Source organism: Colossoma macropomum, unplaced genomic scaffold, assembly GCF_904425465.1.
Source record: "Colossoma macropomum unplaced genomic scaffold, Colossoma_macropomum, whole genome shotgun sequence".
Lineage (NCBI taxonomy): Eukaryota > Metazoa > Chordata > Actinopteri > Characiformes > Serrasalmidae > Colossoma > Colossoma macropomum.
The window spans coordinates 8,887,885-8,912,478 of record NW_023494798.1 but is presented as its reverse complement, the minus strand read 5'-3'; the positions used below and the strand labels follow the sequence as shown (position 1 = coordinate 8,912,478).

General features: G+C 41.6%; 1 protein-coding gene across 1 annotated transcript; it reads left to right on the top strand.

Annotated features, from left to right (window-relative positions):
• Window positions 1-277: 277 nt before the first annotated feature.
• On the top strand, window positions 278-24,220 carry LOC118818548 (galaxin-like). Its single transcript, XM_036585793.1, has 13 exons — window positions 278-322; window positions 451-486; window positions 1,183-1,210; window positions 1,341-1,471; window positions 6,972-7,106; window positions 8,980-9,162; window positions 9,678-9,732; window positions 11,607-11,638; window positions 13,589-13,695; window positions 14,390-14,613; window positions 21,202-21,521; window positions 21,802-21,861; window positions 23,526-24,220. Exons 1-13 carry the CDS (start codon window positions 298-300, stop codon window positions 23,810-23,812), a joined length of 1,623 nt encoding a protein of 540 aa, XP_036441686.1. The 5' UTR covers window positions 278-297; the 3' UTR covers window positions 23,813-24,220.
• Window positions 24,221-24,594: the final 374 nt, after the last annotated feature.

The following is a 24,594-nucleotide window of genomic DNA, read 5'->3' as shown; positions in this document are numbered from 1 at the left end:
AATAATCATGGCACCTTTGGTTCCATTCCCTGCCTTCAGTCTACTGTCTCCATGGGGACATGTTGACGCCCCCTTTTGATGCCCCCTTTGATGCCCTGCTCCTGACTGGACTCAATTTAAGGTCGTCCTGAGCTCAGCTGAAGAGCGTGAGAGTGGGCGCAAGACGGGGCCACCTTAAATTGGCCGTGTTAGCTAATGATCAGCTCATACCCCCACGGTGGCGAGGAGGCGGAGTCAGTCCTTATTTATAGCTAAATCCCGCGCGTTTTTGCTCAGATGTTCAGACAGCTGTGCGTCATGGCTCGCTGTGCTCTGTGCTTCAGTAAGTGGGCATCATCTCACTTCTCATCTCAGCTCCTCAGCTTTGTTTACTCTGACTGTAAATGAGTGTCTTATCTCTTCTCTTCATTCTCAAGATATATGAGTTTTTCTTCTTTTTCTCCTTTATAGTTCTGCTGGGCTTGTGCGTGACCTCCTCCGCTCAAGGTAAGTGTGTGGTTTGCACAGGCTCTGTGTTTTTTAAGTATTATTTCAAAAGTATGATTGTATGTGTATATATATATATATATATATATATATATATATATATATATATATATATTTTCACTTTTTAACCTAATTTGAAAATGCCTGAACAGCATGAACAAATGGCCAAAAATGACTTGGAAAGTATGACTGTATGTATCTTTTTCAGGTGGTTGAGTTACAGGTGTATGTTTTAACACCACTACAAATAATGTGGGTACTTAAGATTTAAGTAGTGCTAAGTAAAGTGTTGTTAGAACCACTAATTATCATAATATACCATCAGTCACTCAGTGATTGCTGCATCAGACAGACCAATACTACCAAAGTTTATATCTGCTGAAAGTAGGATGCTGACTCACTTGTCTATTATAGCACTTAGGAAGGGGACAACCCGTTTTGCCGTATAGCTCCATCTACTGGGAAAAAAGCTCTGCTTTCTTTTGCTGAGTCAGTAGTCAGTAGTAAATGATCTCATGCTGCTACTTCAAGTATGTAACAGTAACTGGCTGTGGTGTGAGCCAGGCTCCAGGTTATTGTAGGCAGTCTTTAATTACACAGCAAGACAACTGGAACCCTGTCATGAAATGAACCTAACTGACTTAGTTATCTCAGGATCACTGTGCTAATGGACTTTTTCCTCTTGTTTCTTTGCAGCTGTTTGCAACAGTGACGAGCAATCCAGGTAAATGTTCTTTCTTCTTCCAGAACGGCTTGGATGCTCTCCAAGCTACAGAGATGAATGTCATGTGTCAGTTGTGTGTATAAAGCCAGATAGATGGGTGTAAAAGAGTTCTCTCTTTTTTTTTTTATAGCAATCAATGTGGAAACCTGTTATATGATGTTAAGAAGTACACCTGTTGTGACAGGAATGTAATTCAAGGTGCTCACCTGTCCTGCTGTGGAACCACTGCCTACAACAAACTGGAGAGTTCGTGCTGCAACAGTAAGTAGCTGCTTCTTTTTTCCTGATAGAGGGATTTCCCAATACTATCTCCACACATATTACATCAGATGTTTGGAATCAGCCCCGAGGCTGAATAGTGAAAACACTGAAATAATAATTTAGGCAGCAGAATATCTGGGCGACTGTTAACTGTTAGGGGGATGTGATTCTTTATCTAATTATTTATTTGTAATTGAGAGCTCTGTGGAATTTATATGAAATCAGCTGATCCAGACCAGTTTTATAGTCACTGCTGGCTGTCTGCCTAAATAACTGTAAGCCTTTCACTTTTATTTTTTAGGAAACATGCCTGTGGTTGATATGTGGTTGATCCAAGTGAAATGTAATGCTGCTGTTGTGACATGTTCTGAGGTGTTTTGTTAATGTTGTCGGGGCACAAGTTAATCTGGTAGATCAAATGAGATCGTTTCAAACCAATTTTCATTAACAAAATAGCCCACTGACTTGAAATTCCCCTGAGTAATGCTAACCCAGGGTAATTGCTGGGACTGTTTTTCAAAAATAGTTTATAGCAGCTTTTTAAGTTTTTCAAATGAAGTGGACAGCCGCTTGGGCTTTTCCCTGACCAATGTTGACCCAGGGTAATTGTCAGGGTAATTGCTGGGACTGTTTTTCAAAAATAGTTTACAGCAGCTTTTTAAGTTTTTCAAACGAAGTGGACAGCCACTTGGGCTTTTCCCTGACCAAGGGTGAGCCGTCAATCTCAGGACAAAACATTGTATCTCCAAAAGGGTAACTTTATAGAAGTAGAACAAAACTTTTTTGAATGTAAGTTAATGAAACCAGATTTTTTCCAAAGTACTTTTGGACAATTTCTACTAGTCTGGCTGTCATGATATTTTAATACAATGTAAAGGGAAACTGGTATTTTCAAAATGTGTCAAAATGAAAAACGACAAACAGAGATAGAAGGTTTTATCCTGACAGTGACGATGTGCTTGTGTAGTTGTAAAAATGATTATCTCAACTGAGAAAATGTATAGTTTACTTATCAAAGAGCCTGATGGTCTAATTGGGTGAGGTGAGCAGAAAAGAAAGCCAGATAGACTCAGGAGCCAAAAAGAATTCTCTATCATAGGTCTTGAAATCTGGACCTTGAATCCAGCCTGGATTTAGTAATCACTGAGCTGTTTATTTAACTTAGGGTGGAACAACTCCATTCCACATCATCTGTGGTCCAAGACAGTTTGATCTTTTCCCTATTAAAAATACCCAATGAATCTAGTAATAATTAAATCATGAAAGCAAGGGATCAAAAGAGGTTCTTCTGTGAAATTCATGTTAGATGGTCTACAGAGCACTAGAATGTTGCTGCAATAACTGTGCATGTGCTTACTTGACCACCCTCTGAGAAAGTGGTGGCAACCTTAAGTGCTACAAAGCCCCAGTTCATGGCTGGTAACGTCTTAAAAAAGGTCTCGGTTGGTTTGATGCCAACTGGGCAGCAAGTGTAGAGAAAACGAAGAGGAAAGTCTTGAATCTTGTTTCTTTGTGCCAACTAATCTTCAAGCTTATTTGATTTTGCACTAGTTCTGGCTCATGGTGCATGTTTTTTGGCTCTGTGCCTTGACACACACGTTTACCTGCATCTTTGCAGAAATATAAATCAGCCTTTGACGGTTTGAGTGACGGTCAGAGTGCACTGTATCACAATCGCCCCTGAATTCAGCACTTATGACTGGACCACCCGGGACATAAGTAAATGCTAGGCTTGGACAGAGCCTAAGATCGCCAAGACTGTATTGTTTATTAACTGTGGTCTGAAGTTCATTTAACAAGCCACCCGATTTCTATGCCATGCTTGCTGTGCCACCCTTGGGCAGTTATTTTGTCATAGTTATCTTGTTGCTAGCTTGTTAGCATAGGGTAAACATATCAGCTAATGAATAGTGCATTAGATTGGGACACTATAATGATATGGATGTAACGTTACACAAAATCCACAATATAATTCAATATGATACAGTGGGGTCTCAATACAGCAAATCAGGAGGGGCTAAAACCTTACTAAGCCATGTTGCCTTACATTAATATGTTAATGTTTCCATTTTGTTTTTATTACAGCCTTCAGTCTTATAAATGTACAATATTTGAAAGAAAAATTGGCCAAATCTAACCCTCTAGTTACAATATTAGCCCCAACCAGCCATAAACTAATATGTTAGCCCAGTCTGACCATCAGGCCATAAGCTAATATGTTAGCCCCAATCAAACCATATAGCCATAAGTTAATGGTAGCCCCAATCTAACCACCTAACCACAAGCTAATATGTTAGCCCCAGTGTAACCATCTAGCCATAAGCTAATGGTGGCCCCAATTTAACCATCTAACCACAAACTAATATGTTACCCCAATGGAACCATCTAGCCATTAGCTAACCGTAGCCCCAAGTTAACCATCTAACCACAAGCTAACATGTTAGCCTGAATCTAAGCACCTAATTACAAGCTAATATGTTAGCCCCAATGCAACCATCTCTGTATAAGCTAATATGTTAGCCCCAGTCTATTGAACTTTATAAGGAGTTTCCAGTTGTTCCTAGTAGTTCTGACTGTATGTCTGCACTTTTTGGAATCAATTGTGACTCGTTTTAGAGTTTGATTATGCGGGTGCCGGAATATGAAGGAAACTGGAGACGATCTAAGGGACCTGCAGCAAGCGTGCTCAGACCTCCGTCTGTTTGACATTAACTCTAATTGCTTGGAGAGTACAGCTTTCGGCTGTTGGAGTGGGAAAGGCTGCTTATGTGGCGCCGGCTGCTCTGAGCACTGCAAACAGCCACAAATCAAACTGAACTGTCTCCGTTAAATACAAGACTGGGTGGGATACCGAGACAGTGAACAGTGTGACTCTTGTCTGTCAGTGCGAGTGTCTGGAAAGCTAATGAGGGGCAAATATAGGTGAGCATTTTTTGGAAGACTTACAAATGAATCATAGGCAGCCTTTGGATGCACTGGGGTTACTTGATTCAGCTTAGGTGCTGGCAGTATGATGAATCTGATGCTTAGGACACTCCATGAAAAGCCTGTCTTATTTAAACCTCAGACATTAAGTTTGGTTTACTCTCCATTGTTGAAATGAGTGGTATCACCACGGCGAGATCCAAAGAGCTCTCTGAGGCCTTCAGGAAGAATGTTATAGATGCATTTGAGTCTGAGAAGAGGATTTAAAAAGATCTCAAAACAATTAGAAATCAGTCGTTCCACTGTCTGGAAAATAATTTACAGGTGGAGAACATTTAAAACAACTGCCAACATGGCCAGGTCAGGCCATCCTAGTAAGTTCAGCACAAGAGCAGAAGATCTTTTTAAATCCTCTTCCCGGACTCATGTGCATCTACAACATTCTTTCTGAAGACCTCAGAGAGCTCTTTGTTTCATTAGGGTGTCCTAAATTTTTCACACAACTGTATCAGTCTGGAAAGCGCTAAGGCTTTGGAACACCAGCCACTGAGAGCAGTTTTCTCTAAATGTCGAACAGTTGGTGATTCTTCCCAGAATCTTCTGACCTGCAATTCTTCAAATAGCACAGTGCTATCTGGGAAGTCGCAACAGAAGCCAGATAAACATCTGCAGGCCTCACTTGACTCAACTAAGGTCAGCGTTCATGATTCCACTATTAGAAAGAGGCTGGGCAACTTGTCATAATTGACGGAACCATAAGTTCTGCTCTCCATCAGAAAGTCCTGCTAGAGAACATCTGGTCATCAGTCCGTGATGCATCAAGATTCGAAGTGCAAGAGCAATTTATGAATGCATGTGTATCACTCATATCTCCATTTTTGTCATTTTTCCGTTTTTGACATAATTTGAAAATACCTGTTGACCTTTACATTGTGTGTAAATTTCATGAAGAATGACCAAAACCTGACTTACATTAAGAGTAAAGTATATTTTTTCCTTCTCCTGTAAAGTTATTATTTTGGAGATCCAATGTTTTCTTCCAATAACAGCAATATATATGTATGTATATATACACCAATCAGGCATCACATTATGACCACCTCCTTGTTTCTACGCTCATTGTCCATTTTATCAGCTCCACTTACTATATAGGTGCACTTTGTAGTTCTACAGTTACAGACTGTAGTCCATCTGTTTCTCTGATACTTTGTTAGCCCCCTTTTACCCTGTTCTTCAGTGGTCAGGACCCCCATGGACCCTCACAGAGCAGGTACTATTTGGGTGGTGGATCATTCTCAGCACTGCAGTATCACTGACGTGGTGGTGGTGTGTTAGTGTGTGTTGCGCTGGTCTGAGTGGATCAGACACAGCAGTGCTGCTGGAGTTTTTAAACACCTCAGTGTCACTGCTGGACTGAGAATAGTCCACCAACCAAAAATATCCAGCCAACAGCGTCCTGTGGGCAGCGTCCTGTGACCACTGATGAAGGACTAGAGGATGACTTTACATCTACAAGACGGACCAATAAGACATATGTGTCTAAGAGAGTGGACAGTGAGTGGACACAGTGTTTAAAAACTCCAGTGGAGCTGCTGTGTCTGATCCACTTGTACCAGCGCAACACACACTAAAGGCCCCTTCACACCAAATCAGATCTAAAGAAAATGAACGAATAAGAAGAAATGGATTCCGTGAGAAGCAGTGACGGTGAATACACCTTTTCTCTGCAACTACTGGGTTCACCTCATTGTATTCGAGGCTCTGCTTCTGCTTGTTGCTCCTCTTATTTAAAGGAGTGTTCATTAGCCTGGGAAGCTAATAGTTTGCAGTTCTTCATGGGCATGAAAATACTGTTATGTGCAGTTGCTGTAATGTGCTCACTTCCATTCGGCAGCTATGAGCCGCCACTCTGATGCCCTTTTTTTTGGAATGCAGCCATGAGAATAGAGCTTTTATTGGTCAACCTGATTTTTTGGACACATAATACCCACTTTATGATGGTACTGCGGGGGTCCTGATCATTGAAGAACAGAGTAAAAGGGGGCTAATAGTTATGAGTTATTATTGCAAAGAAACAGATGGACTCTGTAATTGTAGAACTACAAAGTGTAAATACAAGGCGGTGTAGTTAAAGGAGTGGCCTGTCGATGTGTGTATATTTTTCCTGGTGCAAACCTCAGAAATAGTTAATAGCATGATGCATATTTTATATTGTGTAAAGGTCAACAAGTGCCATGATGTTATATCATGTTGCCTCAAATGTGTAATTTCCACATGAACAATCCTTCTTTATATATAATGCAGATAAGAACATAAAGATGACACCAGCTTTGCTTGAATTTGTTTCTTCACTTAACATTCATGGGCTGATTGCCAGCGTGGCTGCCTCCGGAGCGGTTGCTGACTCAGTTTTATCCAGCCAGGAAATTGCGCAACTCCAGAATGTCGAAATGCTCGTTCAGCTTGAAAGGAAAATATATCCTGGCACACACACGATTTGACCCGTTCCTAACATGAGGCAAGGGAGGATATGGAAAAACTGCATGATGGCTATAAATATGTTTTTATCTTACAGATGTGGTGACAGGTGGTTTGAGCCAAACTGTTTCATCTTGCTGCGGATCCAAGGCTTACAACCCCCTCAATCAGATCTGCTGTGGTGGAAGTATTCAGGACAAAACTTCAGCTCACACAGAATGCTGTGGCTCAGGTAGGCAAGTCCTGTTCAAGAAATTAATTAATGATTGTTAGACCAGCCCTGAGGGTCCAATTATTTAGTGTATCTTAGCTCCCAAGACATATAGTTAGAGCAAAAATGTGGACCTGTGTAAGCTAAAAAAGACTGTTCATTACAGTGATTTTACCATGAGTAAGTAACATATTGCTAAACGTGCTTCACTTCACTAGATACAGTTAAACAGGACTAATTATGCCGTCTTTAATGAAACAGGCATGAGTCAGTGTATTTTAAGTACTTAGGACGTTCACGATATGCTGAGAAAAACACAATATTTATCACAATACTGATAAAACCTCATCATATTGTCCACCCCTGACTCAAAGTTTAACCGTATCAGTTTGAACATAAACCCCAGTCATGGTTAGATTACAAATCTAGGTATCCAGACCTAACATTTAGCATCAGACTCGCATCCCAGATGGCAAACCTCTGGGTTCAGTGCTGGAAAATCAACCATGTTGAACGGTGATCTAGCACTGATTCGACAGCACTCGCTGATGGTTGACCAGCTGTTGAAACAGTGTTTAATCTATGATTGTGCAGTGTTGAGTCGACATTGTAAGCGTAATAAACTCAGTTCAGTATTTGCAAAACATAGCATTGTTAGGCCTTAATACACACTCGGCAAAATTGTCTAGAATTTGTGCTTAACAACAAGAGCAAGATCTCTTACTCTTGGGAACTGGAGAATAATAATACCAATTAGAGGACTAAATGAATTAATTAAAACCAACTCACAAAAAATTAAGCAAAGCTCCGTCCCGAAGTGCTAGAATAGGCTGCATTCCAAATAGCTGTGCTCTAGATGGGCTGCATTTCTAGAGTGTTATGCCATCAAAGGAATCAAATATGGCTAAAAAAAAACACGGCCTACGACAGCCTCATAAAAAGTCAACCATTGAGAGACATTTTACAAGAAACTCGCAGAAAGTTTCCTGACTTGGGTGCGAGAAAAGTGGCTACAGCTGAACTAAATGTTAAAGCAGAGCAAAGTAAGTCTGTACTAGTACATTAACACACACTGAGACACATTTAACTTACAGCCAAGATGGTAAAACGGACATTAAATGTTGTGGCTCCCAAGGGAGTTTGACTTTCGTTGAAAGGACAAAATGGCTCTTCTTAACATTTCGGTTGCGACCCCTGAGCTAAGCCTGCTAATAAGGGGTGGTCAGCGCATGACCGTTTGCTCGAACTGTCCGCGGCTCAGTCAAGATTGCACAATTGCCACCAGCAGATTTTGTGCGGATTGCCTGAAGCCTGTAGCGAAATTGTAGCGAAAACTATCGCTATAGCTACACAAAAATTTTTAGGCGTTGCAGCTACTAGCTACATTTCATGAAACTGTAGCGGCTAAAGCTATTAGCTACAAAAATTTGCAGCTAACTACAAAAAGTAGCGCGCTACTTACATTTACGGCATTTGGCAGACGCTCTTATCCAGAGCGACTTACAGTGTGATCATTTTACACAGGTAGGTGAAGGCAGTGTTAGGAGTCTTGCCCAGGGACTCTTATTGGTATAGTGTAGGGTGTTTGCCCAGGTGGGGATTGAACCCCAGTCTACAGCGTAGAAGGCAGAAGTGTTACCCACTACATCACACCAACCAATACTTAGCTACTCCCCCATCCCTGTAGATGAGCTATATGTATTTTTGCCTTTCACCAACCAGCTCCCTACACATAGCACATAGACCGTTCCTTCTGACTAGGGATGGACAATATGGCAAAAATGTAATATCACAACACATCAAGGTTCTCATGATACATTCCATCATGTTAATATGGGGGGGCTTTTGGCCTTTTGTCTGATTAGTTCCTCACACAAACTTTTCTCCTTCACAGATTTATATGACACCAAGAAACAACTGTGCTGTCTAACTCAGTTCATCTGGCCCAAGGACACAGACAATCACGTGTGCTGTGGCAACGCAACACTGAACTTACTCAAGCAGTGCTGCTGTGCTGCTGATACTCTTAAAGTGGAGAACCTTGACAGCACATGCTGTAAAGAGAAGTTGGAAAGAGGTTTGTATAAAGTATAAATTTGTATGTGGATGATTTCTCACTGTTAGGACTGCTTGGGCTGTAGATCTAGTTGGCGTTGTCAGTTGAGTAGATCACTTGTAGTCGAATAATATCAAAAGACTAGCCACAGGTATGTTTATATATGATGTTTGTGAGTTCCAAAACGGTAAAACCCAATAATGGAGCTCAAGCTGAGTCTTATGTTCAACAGATGTTTCATGTTTGACAGAATAAGTGAAGCATCAGGTATTATTCAATATTATTCAGTGTTTTACTAATAATTGTAAGTTTTTTAGGTAAATAACTACTATAAGTTATGAATGTGAACAGTTATGTACTAATGATGTAGTAGAACAATAAGGCCTAACAGGACTCCCTCCTCAGCCTGAAGTCGGCTTTACGGGGCTTTTTCAGTAAGGAAGTCCCAGTTATAAGGGTTGTTTTTCTCCTTTATGAAGTTTTTACTTCAATTCATTGTAAAAGATGTCTTCCTTTATTTCTTCATTTCCCCACAGAGAGAACTTCTCTGACACATGAAAGCCAGCCAGGAACTTCTTCCGCCCTGCTGCAGTAAGTCAGCCTCTATCTGACCACACCAGTGTTGAGGAGCCAGACGGAGTAATGTGGAAAGAATTGGCAGCTGTGTTTGAAAAAAGACAAGCTCTTGGATTTGGATTTGAGCTTAGACGATGTTCCATCATGCTCACTAAAAAGCGTGCAAAAAGGATTCCCCTTATCAACAGCAAACAACAGTAACAAACACACATAATACATACACCGATCAGTCATAACATTATGACCACCTCCTTGTTTCTACGCTCATTGTCCATTTTATCAGCTCCACTTACTATATAGGTGCACTTTGTAGTTCTACAGTTACAGACTGTAGTCCATCTGTTTCAGTGGTCAGGACCCCCATGGACCCTCACAGAGCAGGTACTATTTGGGTGGTGGATCATTCTCAGCACTGTAGTAACACTGACGTGGTGGTGGTGTGTTAGTGTGTGTTGCGCTGGTCCGAGTGGATCAGACACAGCAGTGCTGCTGGAGTTTTTAAACACCTCAGTGTCACTGCTGGACTGAGAATAGTCCACCAACCAAAAATATCCAGCCAGCAGCGTCCTGTGGGCAGCGTCCTGTGACCACTGATGAAGGACTAGAGGATGACCAACACAAACTGTGCAGCAGCAGATGAGCTATCGTCTCTGACTTTACATCTACAAGGTGGACTAATAAGACATATGTGTCTAAGAGAGTGGACAGTGAGTGGACACAGTGTTTAAAACTCCAGCAGCATTGCTGTGTCTGATCCACTCGTACCACCACCACATCAGTGTTACTGCAGTGCTGAGAATGATAAACCACCCACATAATACCTGCTCTGTGAGGGTCCATGGGGGTCCTGACCACTGGCAGACACTCTTATTCAGAGCGACTTACAAAAAGTGCTTTGTCTGTCTAGAGAAAGTATCTTTGCCAGTTATAAATAGGTTAGAGAGAAAGCCAGTCCTGAGCTCAGATACTGCTAGAAACAGAAGCCCATGTTGACACCCAGAGCAAAAAGAACATAATTAAACACAGTGCAGTGCAACACAATACAATACAATACATTTCAATAAGTTACTTAACTTACTTAACTTAGCTCATTTAAGTGCTGTATAAAGAGACGGTCTTCAGTCTGCGTTTGAAGACCACAAGAGACTCTGCTGTTCGGACAGCCAGTGGGAGTTCGTTCCACTACCTAGGTGTCAGTACAGAGAAAGTCTTGATGCTTGTCTTCCATGCGTCTTGAAGGATGGCGGGTCAAGCCGAGCTGTTCTCGAAGCTCGAAGGGCTCGTTTTTGGCTTTGTAGGCATCAGGGTTTTGAATCTGATGCGTGCAGCTACAAGAAGCCAGTGAAGGGAGCGCAGCAGTCGAGTGATGTGACTGAACTACAGTCACGAATACAATCTTCGTTTTGAGATAATTATGCCTTTACGGTGAACTGCTATTGCTCAATAGTTAGAAACTAGAGGGAGCAGCATGCGCCGCTAACAGTCTGTCTTTGTTAGTGGGTTTGTAAATGCACACAAGACACCGTGAGTCATCTTGCAGTGGGTTACATAACAGAACGAACAGGTCTGAGAACAGAGACATCTACCCTCAGGCCCAGCATTATCAATCTGCACTTCTCACTGTATCGTTGTGTTCAACAGTGGTTTCCTTCACCAGCTCTTCCGGTTCCCTGTCTGTGCTGTAATGAGCTCCTCATATGAAAGTTTGTCCGGTCAGATTGTTTTCTTCTGACAAAATAAACGAGTGAATGAGTAGATTGTTCTCAGTCCCTGTCAACTGCTGTTTGAGGGATGTTGATGAGGGTTGGTTCCTGTTGAAGCAGTATGCAGTTCCAGATGCTTGAACATGAATCATAATTAAGGTGTGTGTGTTTGTCTGTGTATTGCAGGATGGAGGATAACAGGCAAATGGACTCTGAAGGTAAAGTATTTGTCATCACCAACAAGTAATACTGAAACCACCGAACATCAACATTAACGCTAAGCTAGCTAGCTCTGGGAATTCACATTATCCACTTTTTGTCAATTTTGAGCCAATTCATACATGTAAAAGATATTTAAAAGTCTGTTCCCTACACTTTTCCTACTTTTAATTTTTTCCCTGATCTTCTTTAATTACATTTATGTGGTTTTCTGTACCAAAAACAGTCATAATTCATTTTTACAACATAACTATTTTCCAACCTCTATTTATCTCTTAAATCAGGCTGTTGTTTTCCAATGCTTTAAATTGATATACACTCCTGTGCAAAAATAATGAGTCAAGTCCAAAATGTAAAGGTTTTTACTGATAGTTTTGGGCTGGTCAGCATCAAGATTTAAGCCCTATAGAGTATATTTGGTCTCATGTTAAACACAAACTAGCTTATCAATGTTTTTCAGCTGTTTGAAGCCGTCAATGCTGAGTGGAACAATGTTGACTTCTGCAAGTTTACCTTCAACATTTAAAGAAATCAAAGTGAAAAGCTTTCCTATACTAAGTTACTTTATGTTTGTTTAATGATTTATTGTGAAGACAATTAAAAGCTCTTCCATTTTGGGCTTGGCCCATTTTTTTGCACAGGCATGTATATGTGAATGAGGTCTGTTTGATTGGCTTAAACATTCCTTATAACTACAGTCGGCTGAATGTACGTAATAAGATTAAGAGACCCTTATTAGTCCCACAATGGGGAAATTCTGCAATTTAACGCATCCGTGCAGTGAAACACCACATACACACTAGTGAAGACTCACAATAGGGGCAGTGAGCACACTTGGCTGGAGCGGTGGGCAGCCCTATCCGCAGCGCCCGCGGAGCAGTTGGGGGTTAGGTGCCTTGTTCAAGGGCACCTCAGTCACGTATTGTCGGTTCAGGGGATCAAACCAGCGGCCTTCCAGTCTCAAGTATGGTCCCCTAACCTCCAGCCCACGACTGCCCCAATAATAGAGCTGAAAGATTGTTTTTTCCCATCACAAAATTGGTCCTATTGGAAAACTAAACTTGACTGCTTGATTGTCATTTCATTACTATGCCGGTGGTTAATGTGTTAGGCTTTCTCCTCAGCACTAGAAGTCCTAACAAACATGAGAGCTCACTTATCTACATCTGTCTAAACACCACAGTGAAAAACAATTCCACATTGGCCAATTTTCCACTGGGTGTTTCAAGAATTAAACCATTTTGTTTCTTGTGTGTTTTTCAACACATCAACCACAGTAATTTGGTCCATATCCTGCCTGCTTTCTAATGCTTTTATAGTTTCCTAAACCATTCCAGATTATACAGATGTTTAACACCCACGTAGCGCAACTGAAAAAACGCTTCCAAAATAGCGGAAAACGGAAAACAATCCGTTTGCAAACTGACCCACCAGATCCATTCCCTTGATAAGACATGAGACGTGAGTATCAGGAAGCAGACTCTGATAATGACATCTGGCTGTAAGGGCCTGTTATAGGTCTAGCATGTAATAGCTTAAATGTCCAGGGTTTATGTGCTCCATATCCTGCCTGCTTTCCAATCCTTAGTTTCCTAAGCCATTCCAAATTTTGCAGATGTCTAACTATCTCACAACCATGCAGTGGAACTAATGGAAATTGAAAAATCTATTTGCTGATCCGTGAATCACGCTCCCACTCTCCCTCTCCCTGTCTTTTAGGCCCTTCCTCCCCTCTCTCACTGCAGTGGTAGTACTAATGAGTATCATAAGCAATCATAAGCAATAGAAAGCAATAGAGCAATAAATCATAAGCAAAAGAAATACTTTGCTATCTTAAATACAGCCTAGCTGTTTGTCTTTGAGCACACTCATTAATGGTTTGAATACCGTGTCCCCTCCCTTCTGCTTCCTCTCTCTCGCTCGCTCACTCCATCTATACTTTACTGCAGGCTCAGCTCGCTCCGAGACACCTCACTGTGGATTGGAACCCTACAGTCCTCTTGAGTATATCTGTTGTTCAGGGAAGCTGTTTTTGAAAACAAGTGATGTCACTCAAGTAAGTCATTATTATTTTTTGTTTGTTTGTTTGCTTTTGACTGTCTGTAATGTAGTACTGATAAACTTGATCATTTGATTAAAAATGTGTTGTTTGTCTTCTCCCAGTAAAGTGTTTTAGAGTCTTTAAAAGTCTATGCATATTTTGTTGATTGTTCAGTTTTTACTGCTTTATTGTTTTATTGGTTATTGATGCTACACAGCAAATTGCAAAAATGGCAGGTAGATTGCATGATTACTGATATCGCTGTTGTCGGAAGAAAACCTCCAAAATGAGAACTTTACAGGAGAAGGAAAAAACATACTTTACTTGTAATGTAAGTCAATGGAACCAGATTTTTTTCCAAATAGTTTTGGGCCATTTCTTTTGGTCCATTCATCATGAAATTTACACGCAATGTAAAGAGCAGCAGGTATTTTCAAATTATGTCAAAAACTAAAAAACGAGAAAAATGGAGATACAAAGTTTTCTTCCGACAGCAGCGATATGATCTATTGTGACACTTCTACAGGATGGAGAGTTGGTCTCTTATTCTGTATGGTTGTTTTTACTAAGGCAGTAGTTCTAAAACTGGTTCTCAGGGTCCCTCTATTCCTTTGTGTTGCGAGCTGGGGTCTAGCAAAAGCATAGACCGTCTTGGGGGTCCTGAGAGCTGGTTTGAGAACCACTGTACTAAGTTGTGTCTGTTTTGCAGTGTTGTGGTGGGGAACCGTACAAACTGTCAGAAGAGGGAGTGCTGTGTTGTGATGGACAGCTCTACCGTGGCCAGCCGGCCGGCTCTCTATGCGCTGGGAATGTACCGTACTCTCCGCACAACTGCACCGTCTGCCAGAAACATGTGCACCTACCGGCAGGCCAGCAGTGCTGTGGACAGAAAACCTTTGACCCCCAAGAGGAGATCTGCTGCAATGGACACAGGTACAGGACATCATCTGACCTCATGATTGAACTTGTGCAGAGTGTGTTAAAGAGGTTACATGAGCTGTTTCCTCTTCACAATGTGCTTTTATTACCGCCTCCATTCTTTTCGGCAGACTTGCTTTCAGCTTTCCAAAGAAATCTGCAAGGATATTTTCACACCTCCAAAGTTCAGTCTTAGACGCTGGTTGCACTTTCTGCATCCAAGTCTTCCTAAACATATTCAATAATCTTAAGGTCTGGACTCTGGCATGGCCAGTCCATTGTTCTGTGTGTGTGAGGAGCGGATATGGCAGGGTTCTGGAACAAAGAGAGAGAATCTGACCCCAGGATAAAGCTATTTGGCTGTCTCTGTGTTAGGGAATCCACTTCTCAGAATGTTTTGCTCTGTTTCATCTGCCTTATCTGTCTCTTCATGTGTGTAGCCCCTACCCGATCTGGCAATGCCAGGACTCTTTGCCGTCTATCAGTCTTGAGATTCCCCTGCAGATGTGTCTGTGCAGGTGTATAAGAGGGAAGCATTGCGTGCAAAACAGCAAGCAGCATACCTGTATGTCTGTGCGTGAAAACAACAAACATTTGTTGCGTTCTGTTACACAAAAGTATTTATTTGTGACAACAGCATGTTTTTCACAGTACCTGTCATTTGGCTGAGCGCTGTTTGCCTTAAAGCAAGATAATTAATATATTAACATATTAAAAAAATGATCTTATATTATCCATAACATTTGACCTGCAGCCTGTTTGGTCAGATTTCAAAGAAGGCCTCTGCCAAAGTCTGAACCTGTCATTGCTCCTAAACAAGCTTTTCGATCAGCAGCTTACATGGAAAACTAAACAAACTGGCCAGAAAAAGAGGAACGATACAAAAAAGGCTGTGAAATGCTTTATGAATTGAATTAATTCAGAACCATCAGCCAACTGTGTTTGCACACAGAGGAATTAGACCTCTGCATTTAACCCATCTGTGCAGTGAAACACCCACATACATGCACACTAGTGAACACACACATTAGGGGGCAGTGAGCACACTTGTCCAGAGCGGTGGGCAGCCCTATCCATGGCACCTGGGGAGCAGTTGGGGGTTAGGTGCCTTGCTCAAGGGCACTTCAGTCACGTACTGTTGGTTCAGGAGATCAAACCAGCGACCTTCCGGTCACAAGGCTGGTTCCCTCACCTCCAGCCTTTGTACAGTGCCTCTTTATACAGTGGCTAGAACAAAACTACAGTCAGGTTAAACTGGAGACTCTCTAAGTACTGAAAAAGGGTGATATTGCAACATTTTCATGGCTTGTAATGTAAAAAGCTTCTACTGTTTTAGAAGGAAGGAATTGCAACGATTAAACTACACTGGATAAAATGTTTGGGGCTTCTCTGCTTTCTTTTTCTTCATTTCCTCAGAACTGTTGTATAAAAGCACACTTGAGATTTGGCATTATCTCAAAATCATAGCTATAATTCTCCTCCTCCCTCCTTTGGCATGTGCCTGCCACCAAATTGCAGCTGTAATGTTATTTGCAGTAACAGTGCTTGATTAGGTCAATGTCTAGTGCTGACTGACCATCACCTTGTTAATTTATGTCCCACAGCTGTATGTGGCTATAAGTATTGTTGAAGGTAGCTGTGTTGTTTTCCAGTACAAGATCTATCTACGTGAGAAACATCGGTCCTCTAATGTTTGGAATGTCTGCTGGCACTGACCTGCTGTCTGGAGCAGTTTATTTCAGGCTCCAGTAGAATACACCAGACAGTCTGGTAACACAAAAATATGTAGCAGCTGATGGGTGGGTTCAGAGACTGTCTGAGTCTGGGATGCAATGGCTCACTTTCAGTAAAAATAAGACTTATCTGGCTCTGCTATTGTGTGCAGCAACAGGGCTGCTGTACGTGAATAACAGTCTTTGTCTGTGACTATCTGAAGAGTGTCTGGGTGACACTCAGTGATCGTTTCAGTCCTGGAAAAACAGATAAAGGTTTGTTTAGACCAGGGGTCGGCGACATGCGGCTCCGGAGCAACATGCGGCTCTTCTACTTCCTTGTTGCGGCTCCACAGCAGAATTAGATTTCTAGGTAAAGATAAAATAATCCTCCTTTACAGTAAAATACAGATCTGCTGATCGTTCAACACAGTTTAACGATAAATGGTCTTAAACGCTGGAGTTAATGTAGTCTATATCTGCTAATTCACCCTTTAACCCTATAGATTGGCACGCAGACTACTGGTCACATACAGTGGTGTGAAAAAGTGTTTGCCCCCTTCCTGATTTCTTATTCTTTTGCATGTTTGTCACACTTAAACGTTTCAGATCATCAAACAAATTTAAATATTAGACAAAGATAACACAAGTAAACGCAAAAAGCAGTTTATAAATGAAGGTCTTTATTATTAAGGGAAAAGGGCCCTGTGTGAAAAAGTGATTGCCCCCTAAACCTGATAACTGGTTGGGCCACCCTTAGCAGCAACAACTGCAATCAAGCGTTTGTGATAACTGGCAATGAGTCTTTTACAGCGCTGTGGAGGAATTTTGGCCACTCATCTTTGCAGAATTGTTGTAATTCAGCCACATTGGAGGGTTTTCAAGCATGAACCGCCTTTTTAATGTCATGCCACATCATCTCAATCGAATTCAGGTCAGGACTTTGACTAGGCCGCTCCAAAGTCTTCATTTTGTTTTTCTTAAGCCATTCAGAGGTGGACTTGCTGGTGTGTTTTGGATCATTGTCCTGCTGCAGAACCCAAGTGCGCTTCAGCTTGAGGTCACAAACACATGGCCGGACATTCTCCTTCAGGATTTTTTGGCAGACAGCAGAATTCATGGTTCCATTTACCACAGCAAGTCTTCCAGGTCCTGAAGCAGCAAAACAGCCCCAGACCATCACACTACCACCACCATATTTTACTGTTGGTATGACGTTCCTTTTCTGAAATGCTGTGTTACTTCTTTGCCAGATGTAATGGGACATGCACCTTCCAAAAAGTTCAACTTTTGTCTCGTCAGTCTGCAGAGTATTCTCCCAAAAGTCTTGGGGATCATCAAGATGTTTTCTGGCAAAACTGAGACAAGCCTTTATGTTCTTTTTGCTCAGCAGTGGTTTTCGTCTTGGAACTCTGCCATGCAGACCATTTTTGCCCAGTCTCTTTCTTATGGTGGAGTCATGAACACTGACCTTAACTGAGGCAAGTGAGGCCTGCAGTTCTTTGGATGTTGTTGTGGGGTCTTTTGTGACCTCTTGGATGAGTCATTGCTGTGCTCTTGGGGTAATTTTGGTCGGTCGGCCACTCCTGGGATGGTTCACCCCTGTTCCATGTTTTCGCCATTTGTGGATAATGGCTCTCATTGTGGTTTGCTGGAGTCCCAAAGCTCCCAAATGGCTTTATAACCTTTTCCAGACTGATAGATCCCAATTACTTTGTATCTCATTTGTTTCTGAATTTCTTTGGATCGCAGTATGATGTCTAGTTTTTGAGGATCTTTTGGTCTACTTCACTTTGTCAGGCAGGTCCTATTTAAGTGATTTCTTGATTGAGAACAGGTGTGGCAGTTTTTCCCTTAATAATAAAGATCTTCATTTATAAACTGCATTTTGTGTTTACTTGTGTTATCTTTGTCTAATATTTAAATTTGTTTGGTGATCTGAAACATTTAAGTGTGACAAACACGCAAAAGAATAAGAAATCAGGAAGAGGCAAACACTTTTTCACACCACTGTAGCAACACAGACAGCAGTCTTGCCTAGCTAGCAGCAAAGAGAAAGAAAAGACAGAGAAAGATTTAAGATAGACATTGATGACTTGGAGACAAATAGATTTATTTGCATTTATAATCTCTCCAGCTGGTTTTCCAGCGACTTCAGCCTCGTAAAAAAGACGAACGTTGAGAGACATTTTACAAGAAACTGTTCTACTTTCGCAGAAAAGTTTCCTGCCGGAGATGTGAGAAAATCACCTACAGCTGAGTTAAAGCAAGTTATTTCCTGACAGGAGGTCAGTGTAAATACAGACAAGCTGTCTGGTCCATAGTGCAGTTAATAAATTGGGTTTCTCAGGCAAATAGTATACTTGTGATGATGCCATTGCTAAAACATTGCTTTGCATGTTTTAATCATATTTATTAAGTTATGTATAGTAATAAGAAAAGAAAAAGCAAATAACCTAATGCACATCTAAATCATTCATTCGTTCATCATCTAACCTGCTTATCCTCTTGGGTCATGGGGGGGTGTGGGGGTTGGGTGCTGGACCCTATCTCAGCACTCAATGGGTGGAAGGATCCACCCTGGACAGGTCACCAGTCCATCACAGGGCAGACACACAGACATACACATTCATACTTAGGGGCCATTTAGTGTTACCAGTTGGCCTGACTGCATGTTCCATGCAGACACAGGGAGAACATGCAAACTCCACATGGAAAGGACCCTGGAAATCAAACCCAAGCCCTTCTTGTTGTGAGACGATGGCACCACCCTCTGCTCCCTCTACAATATGGAGCAAGAGCTCTTTGAGAAATCTGAAAATGATATGGTGCTTTGAATTACTCAAAGCAATGATGATGCACTTTATTTTTCACAACAGGCACCACCTCAGCTTCCTCAGCTGATGGGCAGTGAGCTTTTTATTATTTGATATTGTATTTAACAGTCTTATCAAATAGGTAGGTCTAACTACTAGTTTTGTGGGACAGTTTCTGCCACACAACCCTGTGTTTTTATGAACATTACCCTGCTTATGTATCAACAACCATTAAGGCTACTATATCCTAACCACCCAGGCTGACTGTTTTCTGTATTCTAGCACATCCTCAAGGCCTTTAAGGAGATTGTGTAAACAGGCACGCTACCACGTCATGCGGTAAACACAGTAATTGTTGTGAAGCAGGTGTGTTTTGGGTCAGTGCCAGGCAGTAACTTTGGCTTTGTAGTGGAGTACAAGTGGTTGCTGTGGGTGTATTTAGGCTACGGTCACATTACAAGCCTCGTTGCTCAAATCTGATTTTTTGCTCAAATCCGATCTCTCTGACATGATGGTTCACACTCGTTCAGATATATGACTCAAATCTGTCATTAATGTGAACCGGCGTCCTGAAATGACCCACATCCTACTCAGTAATGTCATGTGAATGAATCACGATCATCATCAGCACAAACTAACGAGCAGAACGAGCTTCACTGAGAAGATAATTAACTCTGATCAGCTCTCAGCTTCATTATTAGAGCGAGACGAAGGAGAAAAAGGTGAGATGAGCTGCTTTTCCACCGTTTACAGGCTTTAACTGCTGTCCGGCGCTGCTGCCATGGTAACGCTGAATGATGCCGCAGTGGAAAAAAAGCACATGAATTCCGATCTGAACGTCACATTAAGGTCGCATGGCCACGAATCGGATACGTATCCGATCTAGGACCACATGTGAAAGTGGCTGAGGTCAGATATGAAAAGATCAGATTTGTGTCCACACAGCTCTAAAAACATCAGATCTGAGTTACATTAGAGCAAAAAATTGGATTGTGACACTTCAACCTGGTAATGTGAACGTAGGCTAAGATCAAATTCAAGTTCAAGAGGCTTTATGGTCATTGCAGTTACATACAAGTACACAGTGAAACGAAACAACCTTCCTCCAGGACCAACACAGGAACACAAGTGCCAAAAAATACAATATACACAGTGCTGACAATACAGTGTAATAAATATGAAAGACTTACAATAAATACAAAACAGAACACAGGCACAGAATAGAGCTCATTTATCAGGGATTAGAATAGAATTATGAAATGGTTGGATGGCCTTCACTTTTAGCGCAAAGACAAACTCATTGGATAATTGTTGTCTGGAAAGCAATAATTGGTCACCTTCCTTCATATTTGTCTGCATTCATTATCAACAAATAAGCCTAGATACAATTTACGTTCTAGTAGTTATATTCAGCTGGATGTTCCGAGAGTACGGTCTGGATATGGCAAGGCAGCTTTTAGTCACAGTGCTCCATCTGCATGGAATGATCTGCAGAAACGTTTGAAATTGGAGCAGTTTATTTCCTTGAGTGAATTTAAGATAATTGTTAAATAACTCTTTGTTCCTGTTTTTAATTTGGTTTTGACCCTGATTTGATTCTGCTGGTTGTGGTCTTGTTGTTTGTTTGTCAGTTGTTTTGTGTGCTGCCTTCTTGGCCAGGGCTCACTTGTAAAAGAGATTTTTAATCCCTGGGTAAATAAAAGTAAAATAAAATAAGGAAAATGGTCATGCAGAAAATAATGATGACCCTTTTTTGGTACAATTGTTATAAGGGAAGAAATAAAATACAAGACATGTTATTGGTCAGTGGTTGTAAGCTCTAGTAAGTTCCACATAAGAAGGCCAATGTTGCTTTAGGGGACTATTTAGCATTGAAATTCTTGCCTGAACGGGGAATCAAACCCTTGTCTGTCTTGTTGAAGGCAGCAGAGTTACCTACTCCTCTACAACAACTAGGCCTATGGAATAAGACGCTATAATCGGATGTCTGCAATTATTTAACAAGCAACCCAGTGACGATGCCCCTAATAATGAGGCCCTAAATAACAAACCACTTTTCACTTCTCTGTTCTCAGACATAAAAGGACAGCGGACATGGCCTGCTGTGGCTCTCATGCTTACAACGCCAACTCTGGTGAACACATGTGCTGTTCCGGCCATCTCCATGATCTGACACACCTGAAGAACAAACAAGAGGCGGAGTGCTGTGGTCCTCTACTGCTGACCAATAAGAAGGAGCAACAGTGCTGCCACTCAACAGAGAAATCTCTGGTCTATAAGACCCAGCCTGGCCATTCCTGCTGTGGCCACTGGTACTACAATATGTCTATGTGGAGCTGCTGTGCTGGACAACTCACTTCCAAGACAACAAATGGTTCACAGGCAAAGATGGGCGGTATGAAGTAACTTGCCTTCTTGAGTAGACGTACACAGACACATCGGCAGCTTTCATCACTGTTTTCTTTTCTCCCTCACGCACATACAGTTATATCCTGAGGCTGTGGTCTGAGGACAGGATATTACGACATCAACTTGTCTAGACCATATGACTCCATCTGTTATTTGTGAATTTATGAGAAAGTGAACTAACTGAATCATTAATGTGTTGCATCATAAGTTGCATTATCGTATAACTAATCAGCCTTTCATTCATTTTTCATTTTCATTTTTGCCAGGGTTGAAGCTTATTCGACCCCTGCTGGACTACAGCAAGTCTGCAATTTGCACAAAGCCAGGTACGGATCTTTTATGCAGTCAGTGGATTTTGAAGCCATGAAAATGAGCTCACAATAAGAATAAACAACAGAAAGCTGATATCTGTGTATTTCTTGTTCTATTCCTAAATTAACTGACAAAACTGTTAAATAATGTTAACTAATTTTAAATACAGAAATATCATTTTATTCTGATAATAAATCTTTTTAAGTGGTGTTACAGAAACAAAATGTCATTAAACATGAAGGTTTTTTAAATTATATCTTGTGTATACATATGCATATATATATATATATATATATATATATATATATATATATATATATATATATATATATATATATGTATATACACCGATCAGGCATAACATTATGACCATCCTTGTTTCTACACTCATTGTCCATTTTATCAGCTCCACTTACTATATAGGTGCACTTGGTAGTTCAGCACTGCAGTAACACTGACGTGGTGGTGGTGTGTTAGTGTGTGTTGTGCTGGTCTGAGTGGATCAGACACAGCAGTGCTGCTGGAGTTTTTAAACACCTCAGTGTCACTGCTGGACTGAGAATAGTCCACCAACCAAAAATGTCCAGGCAACAGCGTCCTGTGACCACTGATGAAGGACTAGAGGATGACCAACACAAACTGTGCAGCAGCAGATGAGCTATCGTCTCTGACTTTACATCTACAAGCTGGACTGACAAGGTAGGAGTGTCTAATAGAGTGGACAGTGAGTGGACACAGGGTTAATTTTTTAATTTTTACCCGATTTTTCTCCCGAATTTAGTCGTCTCCAATTCCACCCGCTAGTTAGGACTCCCCCAATCACACGATGCTATCAACGCTAGGAGGGTGAAGGCTAACACAGGCTTCCTCCGAGACCTGTGAAGCCAACCACCGCTTCTTTTCGAGCTGCCGCTCACGCAACGTCACTGGACAGCTGAACGCGTTCGGAGGAAAGCGCCAACCACCAGATCTGTTACGTCAGCTAACAGACGCCTGCGCTGACTAGCATCGCGCTGAGTGATGGGGGGAGAAGGGGGGCCATCCTACCCACCCAGAGAGAGCGAGGCCAATTGTGCTCTCTCGGACTCCCGGCTACGGATGGCTGTAGCATCACCAGGTATCGAACTCGCGATCTCCTGATGATAGGGCCAACGCTTAGACGGTTGCGCCACTCGGGAGCCCGGACACAGTGTTTAAAAACTCCAGCAGCACTGCTGTGTCTGATCCACTCAGACCAGCACAACACACACTAACACACCACCACCACGTCAGTGTTACTGCAGTGCTGAGAATGATCCACCACCCAAATAGTATCTGCTCTGTGAGGGTCCATGGGGGTCCTGACCACTGAAGAACAGGGTAAAAGGGGGCTAACAAAGTATGCAGAGAAACAGATTGACTACAGTCTGTAACTGTAGAACTACAAAGTGCACCTATATAGTAAGTGGAGCTGATGGACTATATTTTAGAAAGGCTCAGATTTTAGTCAGTAGGTTTGTCAGTGGTGTTACAACTTTGCTTAAGTTGTCCAATATAACAGACTACATTTCACACCTAAATTACTAACCAACATTCATATCACTGCAATGTTAGAATGACCCACATGGTGAATTTTCAGGTCAGTCATTTGTCGTCCCCGTGACTAATATTCATCCGAATTTGTTCTCTGTCCTTCCAGTGCTGTTAGGAACAGTGGAGAGTGTGGCAGTGAAGCAGAATGAGCGCTTTGTCGTGGTGGGGGATGCGCTGGAGGTCAATGCAACTGTGAAGTCTTGTGGAAACTCTCTAGAAGTCGGGCCATTGGACCACTGCCTCTTCCCTGCGCTGGAGCTAGGCAGGACCTACCTCTGGATAAAAAACACGCAGAACAAATATGAGCCTTTGGCTGACGTTACCGGCCTGACTACCCCCATTCATACCATCTTAAGCCTTTGTCAGCATAACCGTACATGCTATACTGCTTAACAGTCCGGCTGGGTTCAAAAGCCTCTTTTCCACTGTGGACAATGGAGAGTAATCATTTTCATCTGGACACGATTTGGCACTTACAAACCATGTCCAGCACAGGTGCCTTGGCTTGGTTAGCTAAAACTGCTTAGTGCAGCAAAAGCATTTGGGTATGAGGCCTAATAAGGACTGTATATCTGCCAATTAATGATAGGTAAGATTTAGATATAATAATGTTAAATTTAGACATGATAATGTAGACGTAGATAATATAGATTTGGCCATGTAAATTTAATCAATAACCAGTGATCAACAATCATACACTCACCGCATATCATATCGCTGTTGTTGGAAGAAAACCTCGTATCTCCATTTTTGATGTTTTTCAGTTTTTGGAGTAATTTGAAAGTACTCATGATCCTATACATTGTGTGTAAATTTCATGATGATTGCATCAACAGAAATGACCCAAAATTACTTGGAAGAAAGTCTGGTTCCATTGACTTACATTGAAAGTAAAGTAGGTTTCTTCCTTCTCCTGTAAAGTTGTCATTTTGGAGATACGAGATTTTCTTCTGACAACAGCAGATATATGGATTTTAGATGTAACTACGTGAACCGCCACTAACTTTTAACAGGTATGTAAATTAGGACAATTTTGCTCACATTTACATTTTAAGTATGTATAGAGAAACACAAGGGCCTAAATGCATTGGCAAGAGCACGTTGTTCCGGATGTGACTGAGAAGGCAGATGCCACTAATAACTAGGCTAAATATTCTAGCTGCCATTAGCGAGAA

Bases quoted from the DNA above. Each gene is read 5' to 3' on its own strand.
- LOC118818548 (XM_036585793.1), top strand. From the start codon at position 298: ATGGCTCGCTGTGCTCTGTGCTTCA. The intron at 7,107-8,979 runs GTAGGCAAGTCC...TCTCCTTCACAG, and splicing joins CACAGAATGCTGTGGCTCAG to ATTTATATGACACCAAGAAA. The intron at 9,733-11,606 runs GTAAGTCAGCCT...TGTGTATTGCAG, and splicing joins ACTTCTTCCGCCCTGCTGCA to GATGGAGGATAACAGGCAAA.